The 11917-nt window shown below is 40.5% G+C and overlaps 1 protein-coding gene across 1 annotated transcript; it reads left to right on the top strand.

The window, feature by feature from the left end:
* The first annotated feature begins 7282 nt into the window (after positions 1-7282).
* LOC122194263 (putative uncharacterized protein C6orf183) lies at positions 7283-10935 on the top strand. Its single transcript, XM_042895206.1, has 5 exons — positions 7283-7419; positions 8772-8844; positions 9395-9505; positions 10159-10272; positions 10927-10935. Exons 1-5 carry the CDS (start codon positions 7283-7285, stop codon positions 10933-10935), a joined length of 444 nt encoding a protein of 147 aa, XP_042751140.1.
* Positions 10936-11917: the final 982 nt, after the last annotated feature.

The following is an 11917-nucleotide window of genomic DNA, read 5'->3' on the forward strand; positions in this document are numbered from 1 at the left end:
GGATGAGATCACACAGCATGTGTGTGGTGTCCAGGGGATCAGCCCAGCCAGCACGGGTTCGTGAAAGGCAGGTCGTGCTTGACCAACCTCATCTCCTTCTATGACTGGGTGACCGGTCTGGTAGATGAGGGAAGGGCTGTTGATGTATTCTACCTAGACTTCAGCAAAGCCTTTGACATGGTCCCTCACAGGCTTCTTCTGGGGAAACTGGCTGCCCATGGTATGAACAGGTATACACTTCTTTGGGTAAGAAACTGGCTAGAGGGCCGTGCCCAGCAGGTAGTGGTGAATGGAGTTAAGTCCAGCTGGCGACCTGTTTCAAGTGGTGTCCCCCAGGGGTCAGTACTTGGGCCCATCTTGTTTAATATCTTTATTGATGACCTAGATGAGGGGATTGATTGCACCTTCAGTAAGTTTGCAGATGACACCAAGCTGGGAGATGGTGTTGATCTGCCTGAGGGTAGGGAGGCCCTTCAGAGGGATTTAGACAGGCTGGACTGCTGGGCTGAGGTGAACGGGATGAGGTTTAACAAGGCCAAGTGCTGGGTCCTGCACTTTGGGCACAACAACCCCATGCAGCGCTACAGGCTTGTGGATGAGTGGCTGGATGAGTGTGAAGAGGAAATGGACCTGGGGGTGTTGGTTGATGCTCGGCTGAACATGAGCCAACAGTGTGCCCAGGTGGCCAAGAGGGCCAATGGCATCCTGGCCTGCATTAGAAATAGTGCAGCCAGCAGGAGCAGGGAGGTGATCATCCCCCTCTACTCAGCACTGGTGAGGCCGCACCTCAAGTACTGTGTGCAGTTTTTGGGCCCCTCACTACAGGAAAGATGTTGAGGCCCTGGAACGTGTCTAGACAAGGGCAACGAAACTGGTGAGGGGTCTGGAGCACAAACCTTATGAGAAGCAGCTGAGGGAGCTGGGATTGTTCAGTCTGGAGAAGAGGAGGCTCAGGGGAGACCTCATTGCACTCTACAACCTCCTGAAAGGAGGTTGTGGTGAAAACGGGTTTGGCCTCTTCTCCCAGGCAGTGAGCAGGACACGGGGAAATGGCTGCAAGTTGTATCAGAGGAGGTTTAGATTAGACATAAGGAATAACTTTTTCTCTCAGAGAGTGGTCAGGCACTGGAATGGCTGCCCAGGGAGGTGATGGAGTCGCTGTCCCTGGCAGTGTTCAAGAGGCGTCTGGATGAGGAGCTGTGTGATATGGTTTAGTGCTTGTGGTGGCAATGGTGAGGAGGAGACGGTTGGGCTAGATGATCTTATAGGTCGTTTCCAACCTTGTGATTCTACTCTATGATTCTGTAGATGCCTTATCCCAGGGAGTGCTCAAGACCAGGCTGGGTGGGATCTGGGCAACCTGGTCTAGTAGAAGGTGCCCATGGCTCTGGCAGGTGGGTTGATTGAATGATCTTTAAGGTCCCTTCCAACTTGAACAATTATGTAATTCTATGATTCTATGACGCGCTAGTACTTCTGTTGAAAGAAAAACAGTGTTTTCCCTTTTCACTAAATAACTGAAGATTCAGTCGCTGTAACTGAGGCAGAAAAAGAGGAATTGTTTCTTATTTATATACTTCTTCTTTTTTATGTTACTGTTACTCATAAGATTTATCAACAGTGCTAGCATTAGGGAATGCTAAGGGTTGGAAGCACAATCAAAGAGTTATGCAGCTTTGCATGTATAGCCCTCCAGATCAAAAAGCTGACTGTTTCACGATAGCTTCCCATAGAGCATCCTGTTGTTTTGATATGTTTGAAGTGGCTCACTAAAAAACTCTGAAGAAGAATAAGCAGACTTAAATAGCTTTCCTTGTGTCTATGAGTAGAAGTTTGCACAGAAATGGACATAAAGCTAATGTGACCCTGGTGGATACTGCATCAATGGGATCAGGATTGGTGATAGTGAATGTGGACATGGAGAAGGGAATAGGAGGACATAAGGAGTATGGGTAGGGAATGAGATGGCGAGAGAGATATGAGAGAGAAGGTTCGTTTGCTTGCCTTTCCAAGAAGTTATAGGTCTGTAACATTTCTTTTAGCCTCCAGGATGAGGTAATGTTGATGGGGGTAAGGGGAGAAAAAAGCCTTTAAATTTTTTAATAAATGTTCTGCTACGGATCTCAAGTACAAAGAGAATGCAGTAGGCTTTTCAAGCCCTTCTACAGGTAACAACGAAAACTAGAGATGTGGTCTGTTGTTCAGGGCTTTGAATGAAGGCTAGCAATGATGTATTGTCCTCATGGGAAGTTAAGTCTTCAGATCAGAGTAAGTTTTCCTATGGAACCTGACCAGAAAATGGATTGTGACAATCTTTGACAGAAGTGTGTGCAAGCTTTATGGGGCAGGTTTGGGTATGCTGGTGAGGAGTTTATAGACTCTAACCATTTTTATCAGGACCATGGAAGGTCATGCTATTCAGCTGATATGTGGGGATGATTTTCCTCCATTTTACACATTTTTTCTTATGGACTATCTCTGCATTAGAAAAGAACATTTTGTGCTTAAAAGCACTTAAACACGTTTTTAAAAGGGTGCTTTCCTGTTATGGATAGCAATGCTGAGGTAGGCATCTGCATTTCTAGGTGCTGGAATTGCTGATTATGGAGACGAGAAAAATGAGTATCTCTGCTATTAACATTTTCAGACTATGTGTATTCTGTTGCCACAAGATAAGCCTGTGCCATTCCCAGAGTTAGTTAAATAACCTCTGAAACTCTGTCCATGCGAGAGAGCAAGCATGAAGGGCCATGCCATGTTTTAAGGAACCCAAAGCATTATATTTCATCTGGAGGTCCAGCCCGAAATAAAAATCATCAGACATTTGAAAGAGCGAAAAAAATTGCCATTATTTTGCCTCAGTTGCATAAAAATGGGGAGGAGTGAGAGCAAGAAGCTCTGCGGGCTTGCATCTGAGACCATTGCAGCTCCAGTGGCTTGGCGTTGCCATGGGGAGAGCTGGGCCTGCCTGGGCAGGGAGCCCATCAGCTGTCAATAAGCTGTGACCTGGCGTTTGTTGACTATAGAAACCCGGGGAGAAGGAGCCATTTTCTGCTGGATCTGGAGAAGGAGGCCCGAGCTTTTCCTGCTGTGGAGGGCGACAGCTGTGAAACAGTCAGCGAGGTATGGGATGGGGCAGTACTTGATGAAAGTACAGTGATGAAAGCATTGAATAGCTTCAAATGCACCTGGCTGCCAACAGAGCCCAGAATCTCTTCTCTGTTCCATTTTCTGGGGAACGAGGGATTGGGGGGAAGGGGAAAACTGCTAAAGCTGCTCCTGTCAGCAGCTCAGCAGGGAAGTGCAGGAGGTCAACACATGCCTTTATTTGTTGGCACGTTCAGTCTGAAGCAGTTGTCAACCACATGAGGTAAGTCTTCAAAGTAATCCACAGTAATAAGTGGTGATGTAGAAACCACAATGATGAAGGGAACCTTGTGCATAAGTGCTGGCACAGCCCAGGTCCCAGGAGGTTCAGGTCAGTGGGATCTGAACGCTTCCCTTCTTACACTCTAAAGAAGTGCTGGCTTTGGACTCCATAAACATCATCTATTTGGAGAAAGTGCAGTGGTTAGAGCAGTCTTTTTATAAGAACAGTATGTTTTGGCTTCGTGAGTGCTTGCTGTACTCTTTTACAGATCCTCGTTTTTGATTTATATCTTGAGCGTTCTTGTTTCTCTTCTCAGATGAAGGCTATATATTCCTTTTCATTTTATAAATGTTTTGAATCTAGCTATAAAGGGCAACACATGAAAACACACAGTAATGCCCCCAGAAAGATGAATTGGTTTATTAACTCAAAATCTTGGCTCTTTTTTGCTGAGTTGCACAAAACTTGTCACAGAGAGAATTATCACTGACAACAGGTTTGGTTGGTATTTTAATCTAGGGCCATATTTTGTGGCTAAACAGTACAGAAATTAGACAAACTATGAAGGTCAAGCAGTATAATTAAAAATACAGAGCAGCAAATTGTATCCAGTAATAACTCACTTTCCTGCTGCTAATGAAATATGCTAGCACAAATTAATGGCTTGTTACTTAAGCCTGCTGGAAAGACTTCGTCCCAGTACAGAAGGCATTCAGCCTGAAAATGTGTGCATAACAATCTTCTAACCAGCAAACGAGAGGTTGGACATAGCTATAAATCCAGCGTGTTCTGGGAATAGAAACTGGCAAAAACACTCTTCACAAAATATCAAGGCAGGATCTCACTGGGATTTGGACGGCGGCTGATGTAACAGAGTGCAGATGTTTATGTGGACTGAAAGACATTCCCAGAATAAGAATATCATACAAACACATGCTGATTTTTACAGCAGAAAAACAAGGAAGTGGGGATAATAGAGCATATGTTCTTATTTCTGATGAAGCATTTGTTGTTTTGCTCAGTGTGCCCGTACTGGCAAGGCAGCCTCTGCGGGGTCTGCAAGTCGTTTGGGTTGTGAGTCTGGGCCTGACCAAATGTGAAGACCTTTCCTCTGATTTCTAGGGAACTTGTGTTAACTCTTCATGGTGACAGAAGTACTGTGTAAGTATAGGGCTGCTGATGGACTGTGGATCCTATGCGTGACACTGCATGCAAACTTTTGTCCGGCCGCTTTCATGACAGCCTCTCATGCTTTAGCCTAAGTGTGGATCCCCTTTCCAAAACCACTCTCATCTCGCTTTCCCATGAAGAGTAGTCTCACTGACCCAAAACTAGGAGACAGGATCTCACTGGTCTGTTGTTGAAGAAGAATAATGGAATATTGTCAGGCCTTATGGCTTATTGAGTCCTTTCCTTTATTACCATACAACTCCTCATTCTCCAATTTTCTTCAAAGACCTAGAGGGTTATATATGAAACTAAGCAGGCTGTTTGTCATACTCAAACTCTCTTCTCATATTCATATTCACTTCTTATACAGTTGTACTTTTCTGATGCTCAAGATATATATTTTTTGTAAGTGGAGTTTATTTATGGCCAGATTTACTATTTTGCCAGAAGTTTTGCTTTATCTGGTGAAGTGGCAATTTATTTTCCCACTGCTTCACTTCCTTCAGCCAATTCAACCTTATTTCCATTTTCACTATTGTAGCCCATTCAGAAAAATCTGAACAAAGTAATTCCCATTAGTTTACAGCCATATCTGAATGATCTTCATCTGAGTTCCGCTGCCTTCAGAGTGGCTTCTTCCCTCTTGCTTCATTCTTTTTTAATAGCTGTAGGATAGCCTGCTTTTTATTTTTGTTAGCAATGTTTAGCTTAACTGGTATTTTTTCTTTAGCTCCAGGCTGCCCAGTGCTCCCATTTTTTTCTTTTTCTGCTTTCATTCTCTACTTATGCTCAATAACTCATCGGTTGGCTTATCACCCTTGCTTACAAACCCTTCCCCTGTCTTTTGAGTACAAGTTTTGGTTAGCTTTTTACCACTGATTTAAAGATTCTCTAGTTTCTCTAGTGTTAAAATCTTTAGGGATATTTGTTGAATTTGACTTTTCTAATTATATTTGTTAATTTCTTTAAATTTGTCCTTCTGAACTTGATATACAGGTCTGTTTTATTGTTCTGTTATAACCTAGATTATGGTCTCTAATATTTTCACTGCTTACTTAAAAAGTCACAACTCTCATTTTAGCTCAGTGACTGTTTGAAGGCATTTGTAAAGCATGGCAAACTTTATTTTTTAGTACTACTCTAGTAAAAATCTTTATCTTCATTCTTTAAATTAAGTAAATCTAATGCAAATAAATTCTCTTTAACTTGTGCTGGCTATTCTTAAGTATAAATTCATTAAAATACCAGACTATCCTATCACATTTACCATAAATTCAGTCTTTCCAAAATATCTCACAACCTGCTGCAAAAGAGTGATTACTCTTTTGCCTTTTTTATATGTCTTATGTTAGAGACAGATATGAGAGTTCAGGCTCTCACCTAGTGAACTGTTGTAGTGCACAGACTGATTTCCTCCCACCCATTTTGCCCAGTTTCTTGTCCGGGTTCAGTAAAATCTTGTACTTCATTTTTTTGTCAACAGTAACACTTCCTTTCTTGCTCTTTTGCCATCCTGTCTCCTGTCATTTCTTTGTGTCCTCTTTTATCTGAATTTCCTCTTCTTTCACATGTGAAGCCCAGAGATCTGAACTGTCCAGTTCCCTCCCAAGGTTTCTTAGTTTGCAACTCTTATTATCAGGCCAGTCCAGTGGCAAGAGATGAAATTTACCCTAGGTGTTAGGATACCATCAACCAAGGAGGTACAAGGACCAATAAAGTACATACTACACTTGTGTTTGGCCTTGTGGCTGCCTCTTGTGCTTTAAATTAGACATTGTAAGTCTAGTGATCTGACTAAGTTCGCTAGCTATTTTATTTTCAGTGGGTTTTTGTTTCTTTGTTGTTGTTTTAAGAAAAAGGCAGAAACCATACGCCCACATCTGCCAAACAGATTCTGCAGACCACTGAAAAACTGATGGTAGAGAGCATTGCTCAGAAGCTGGCTACGAGTAACTTACCTCTTCCTTCCCTTTGCTCTCAAGAAAGAAAACTCAAGTCTTTCTGCAAAGATTTGTTTCTTCCTTTAAAAAGACAACTTTTTTTTTTTTTTTAATTGATGATGCACTTGACAAGTGAGCAGAATGACTGTAATTCCAGATGTGAAGAGAGCACAAACACTCCAGAAATTCTCACAAATCAAGTGATTTTGCATCACAACTGAGTGGTAAAAGTGGATTATTTATAGACAGTACAGTTGTCAAAAAGTGGCATTTCTTTCAAGTTCTTTAAATTTTGGTCTATTTAAATAGTAGTTTTGAGTGAGAGAAACTGGGAGAACAGATCTTGAGTGTCAGTATATTTTGTTCCTGAAAAAAATTAAAGCAAAAAGTTTCAATTATTTTCTTGTAAGAGATTTTGAAACTTCGAATTTCATGTTTGATTACCTAAGCTTTCTAGAGTGCCCCTGACAAACTAAATGAAGAAAGGAGGGGATATCATTTGTTAGTGAAATGCAGGGGGATGGCGTTCTTGAAAAATTTTGGCCCATTATGGTTCCCTCCTGTTTTCCTCAGGCTAGCAATCAAAATGGGAAAAATCACTTTCACCCTGTTCTGTTCCAGCTATTAAAGAAAATTCCTCTCATTAAAGGAAATGCTGAATAATTAGCTCTTTAATGAATATTCTATGTGTTGTTTATATATACCTTATATATAGATATCTATAGGACTGGAAATTTATGCTATTTACATGAACAGTTCTGGTCCAGAGTTCACAGCTGATTTATTCTTGAGAAGGAGCAAGATGGATGAAGTATACCACATCTCTTCTACTGAGAAGGTCCAGCAGCTGGAAAGAGAACTAGCAGCACAGCTGGCAGAGCTGAAGGCACAAATAGAAGACAATGGGGTACTTCAGGGAACACCAAACAGGGCATACAGGTACCAATAGTTTCCTGGGGAATGAGGGAGAGAGTGAGATTGTAGCAATGCATTGTCCTCTCCTCACTGCAAATGAATGTCATGTGTCTAAATATTCATTTTAGAAGCCTGAAGGCCCCTGTGGGAGCCAGGAATAGCAGCTTTTTCATTGTGAGTCTGCCCCAGTGTTGCAGCCGAAATGGAAGAGAATGTGAAAACATAAACTAAATCCCATTTCATGTCATGTATTGCAAACAAAACGTTCAATCTCCTTAGCACGTCAAGTATTTCCTCCTTATGGTGAAGAGGAAGTAGCTTTAAATATTATGCTGGGATGTCTAAACAGAATGGTTGCAAGTAAGACAGCTGCTCTTGCTCTCCTCAGCCATGATGAGATATTAGATGTGACAATGCATCCACGTTTGGCTTCAGGAAAGCTGTAGACCACCTAGAGAATATTTGGAGGAAAACAGAGGTCAAGAAAGTTTGACTAAGACACTTAAGACAAAAAGGAAAGCAGCTGGACTTGTGTCTCCACTGAGTTTTGTCTGGATTATAAATCTTCAGACACATGGGAGAATTCCTGTAAAGATGAGGGGAATAAATTCCTGTTTCCTCTTACGAATAGAACAGAAATCATGGGCTAAAATTCAAACATTCCCAAGAGAGTATTAATTAAACACTGATGTCTAGGTGAGGAGTTTGCTCTATCATGATTAGAAGCCTTTAAGAAAAAGACTGATGAACACCTGTAAGCAATAAATATGCTTTTCCTGCCTTAGAGCAGTGGGAGGGCTTGGTGATCACAAAATCCTCCACAGCCCAACATTGTTGTGGTTCTAAACTTTTCCATTTGCACCTGTCGAGTATTTTTTTTTGGCCAAGATTCAGAAGATGTTTTTACTGATCCAGTTTTCATCTGTGTTTTTAATTTACATGCATTCATTTTTGTACGTTTAACAAAAAATTTGCAGTGTGTACTTGCTATAAGTATGTAGACACGTGAGAATTAGAACAGTTTTCTTCCAGAATTTTTCACAGCTCCTTGTCATGCAGGCATCTTAGGAAGGAAGCTGGCTAAATGATGAAGGATGATTGTCAGGGAACTCTGCTACATAGCTGTGGGCTGTCACATGTACCCAGAGAATTGATAAGCATTCAGATGGATTATTAAAAGGCTTTGACTTAAAAATTAATAAATAAAAATTAAAAAATCTTCTAATTAATCCAATCATACTGCTTGAATGTAAGTTTTTATGCCATTAAACTTTCTTACTGTTGATCTTGCCATTTGAGTTGTGTTGTGCCTGACCAATATTTGCTTTCCACCAGTTTGCATGTAACATCTTGCTGAACCACTTTTTTCCTTGCAGTTCTGTTCCAGTTCCAAAAGATGCAACTTATTTCAGAATAGAAAGAGAGAGAATACTGAAGAGAGTCTTACAGGTAGGTAGCTAAAGCCTAAATCAGCTTAAAAAATTCTCTTTGCTCTTAGAATCATAGAACAGTTTGAGTTGGAAGGGACCTTTGAAGGCCATATAGTTCAACTCCTCTGCAATGAACAGGGACACCCACAGTTAGATCAGGGTGCTCAGAGCCTCGTCCAGCCTAGCACTGAATGTAGCCAAAGATGGGGCATCTGCCACCTCTCTGGGCAACCTGTTCCAGTGCCTCACCACCCTTACTATGAGAAAAACTTCTTTCTTACATCCAACCTAAATCTCCTTTCTTTTAGTTTGAAACAATTTCCCCTTATCTTATTACAACAGACCCTCCTAAAGAGTCTGTTCCTGTTGTTATAGGCCTTTACCAAGTAGTAACTCAAAGTAGTAGTAATTCAAATTGCAGAAATGGATATGTTTTGTGAAATGAAGAACAGTCTGAGCCTGTAGCATTTGTTTATGTGATAATGCCTAATAAAAGACTTCTCTTTATTTAACACTATTTATTTTCAATGGCCTGAGAAGGAGATCTGTTCACCACCCGCTGTTTGCAGGTGGCAGAAGCGAAGCCCCTTGTTATTCAGGCTGATGTCATGCAGAGGGAGTTAGAGAGCTGCTGGACAAGGGAGTACGCAGCAACAACCTTGCCGCTGCTGCTGCACCAGGTGGGTTCGTGCTCGCTGCATAGCTCGGGGAGGCTTCCCCCAGCCCTGCAGGCTGCACTGTGATGTTAAAATAGGAATGGTGTGCAGCTCCTGCCTGAAAACAGGCACGAAAGCGTTGTATTTGCTGTATAAAACACTTCCTTCTATGATGTGAAAAATGCTGCTCTTCGCTTCTTTGAAGAATGGGAATCTCAGTCAAATCAGATGGGTAGGAGCAATGTTCATGTATTCCCCTGATGCTTTTGCTCTATTCTATTACAACAGTGTTGTGGATTATTTTTATTCCCTTTTTTAAAATAGAGAAATAGTGCTCAAATTGCTACGTCCAATGGATTGAATTCTGCCATCTTCCTTAAGTGCTTTCTTCATTCCCATGATAACACTTTTTTCTTCTTTTTTTTTTCCTTTTTTTTCTTCTCACTAGAACAACTTCTACTTCATAGTATAAATGTATACAATATTTATATTGTGAATAATAAATATAAATCACTGTTTTTGGTGACTAATTACCTATTCTTTTGGTGTTACTCTCTGATGCCAATGATGATCTATAAACTGCTTAAGCTTCCTGTGGTGCTAAACAGCTGTTTTTTTGTTTGTTTGTTTGTTTTTACTAATATATGGTATGTTTGTTATTTTTTATTTTATTCAAGTTTTTTACAGACAGAATCACTCAGCTAGTCCAGAGTAAATATTTGCACATGCTCAGATGGAAAAGATTTTGCACGCACAGCAGTGTTATTGAGCAGCTTTATCCTCTCTATCAGGTAGGATCCCAAATCCAACATCTAACAGGAGTTAACAATGGCTTTCTTTTCATCCAAAGGAAGAACTACTAACATTAAGGATAATGTATAAAACTTGGAAGTCTTTAGATTTTATTATCTGTTACAGCAGCATCTGTAGCACAGATTAATATGGTTTCAAGCACTGCAACACTTATCTGGAATATTACTCCCATCCCTCCTTACACCTGACAGTACATAATACAATTATATATATATTAGGCATTTAATTCTGTTTAACTTAAGGTGCTATGGTTTATTGAACAAATGTGAACAAAAGGAAGATAGGTTTTAACTTTTTACGTCTACTTTTTTTGTTCTTATTTGTTGTAAAAGCAGTCTTTTTTTTTTTTTTTTTTTTTTAAGTTCAGTACCATTGATATCCCAGAATAAGCAGCTTTTTCTGCAAATAAACTGAGTTCTCTTACAGCTGAATATGTTTTTCTCTCTTCAGACATGAATAAATGTCAAGCAGAATAGTTTACGTAACTGTCTTGCCACTATTCTTTAGAGTTGTAATTCACACTCGTTGATTAAATCTTCTATTAAATCATCCATTTGTCTGTATTGTCAGTGACTGTATTTTCTATTGGGCATGGTTGTGTCAGCATTTTCAGTAAAACTTTCACTCTTTAGGTGGTTTGAGCTTTCTAGAGGTCATAATTGCAGGGGATCGTGGTGGTAGAGCTTGGTAACGAAGACAATAAAGAGATTCACCACTTTCCCACATGAACTTAATGCCAAGAAGCAGAACTGCCGCTTGCTATTTGGGAAATGTGTGAGCTGAGGCTAGGAGAGAGAGAAAAGATTCTCTGATGTAAGCAGGAAAGTGGCAAATGGCTGTGTGCGTTGATTACTAGGCCCTGTGCTATTAACACTACCATGGTAACTCATGCCATTATTGATAGTTCAGTAAAAGGAAAATGTTGTGTAGAAGATGGTCAAAGTGCATTTCCAGTTCCTGGCCAGTTCCAGATTGACTCTAATCAGCATAGATGAGCATTTAGATGTGTGGTTCCCTAATGGGAAGTTTTCTTACAAGGTCAGCAATATGTGCTTCTAAAAAATTGCACTTCTGCTCAGTCTTTTAAAGGAGCAAGTTGAGGAAACTAGGCATTTGTATTTGAAAAGTCTTCAGGTAGTGCCTTCTCTGGTCCTACTTGAAGAGTCTGACTTATTTTAGTGGATAGGACATGAGAAGATCACTACACGTTCTTCACTGTTATTAATCTGTCTGCATTCACACTGATGTCTTGTTATACTCTCATACTGTCTGCTCATGGTCAGTATTAGACATTCAGAAATATTCACTATTTAAACTGAAATTCACTTTAGTCCTTTGGAAATATAGTTCTTCAGCATTTAGGATGCAAATAAACCTTAGAGGCTACTTTCAAACTGAGATTTCTTAAGGAATGCAATGACCTTCTAGCTAATAAGAGAAGAAGATGCAAGTGTGCAAAAATGATAGCGTCTCTTCTGTGTACCTAAACAGAAGCAAGTTAGTCACATCATGGATGAATACAATGATGCAGTTCAGAGGGCTGCAAGGCTTTCAGTGGCAAGGGAGAACTTCCTGACAGGAAATAAAAATGCAATGAATGTAGTGACAAAGGAAGATCTGCTG

The sequence above is a fragment of the Lagopus leucura genome, unplaced genomic scaffold (genome assembly GCF_019238085.1).
Source record: "Lagopus leucura isolate 7727_CA_CO unplaced genomic scaffold, USGS_WTPT01 Super-Scaffold_73, whole genome shotgun sequence".
NCBI lineage: Eukaryota > Metazoa > Chordata > Aves > Galliformes > Phasianidae > Lagopus > Lagopus leucura.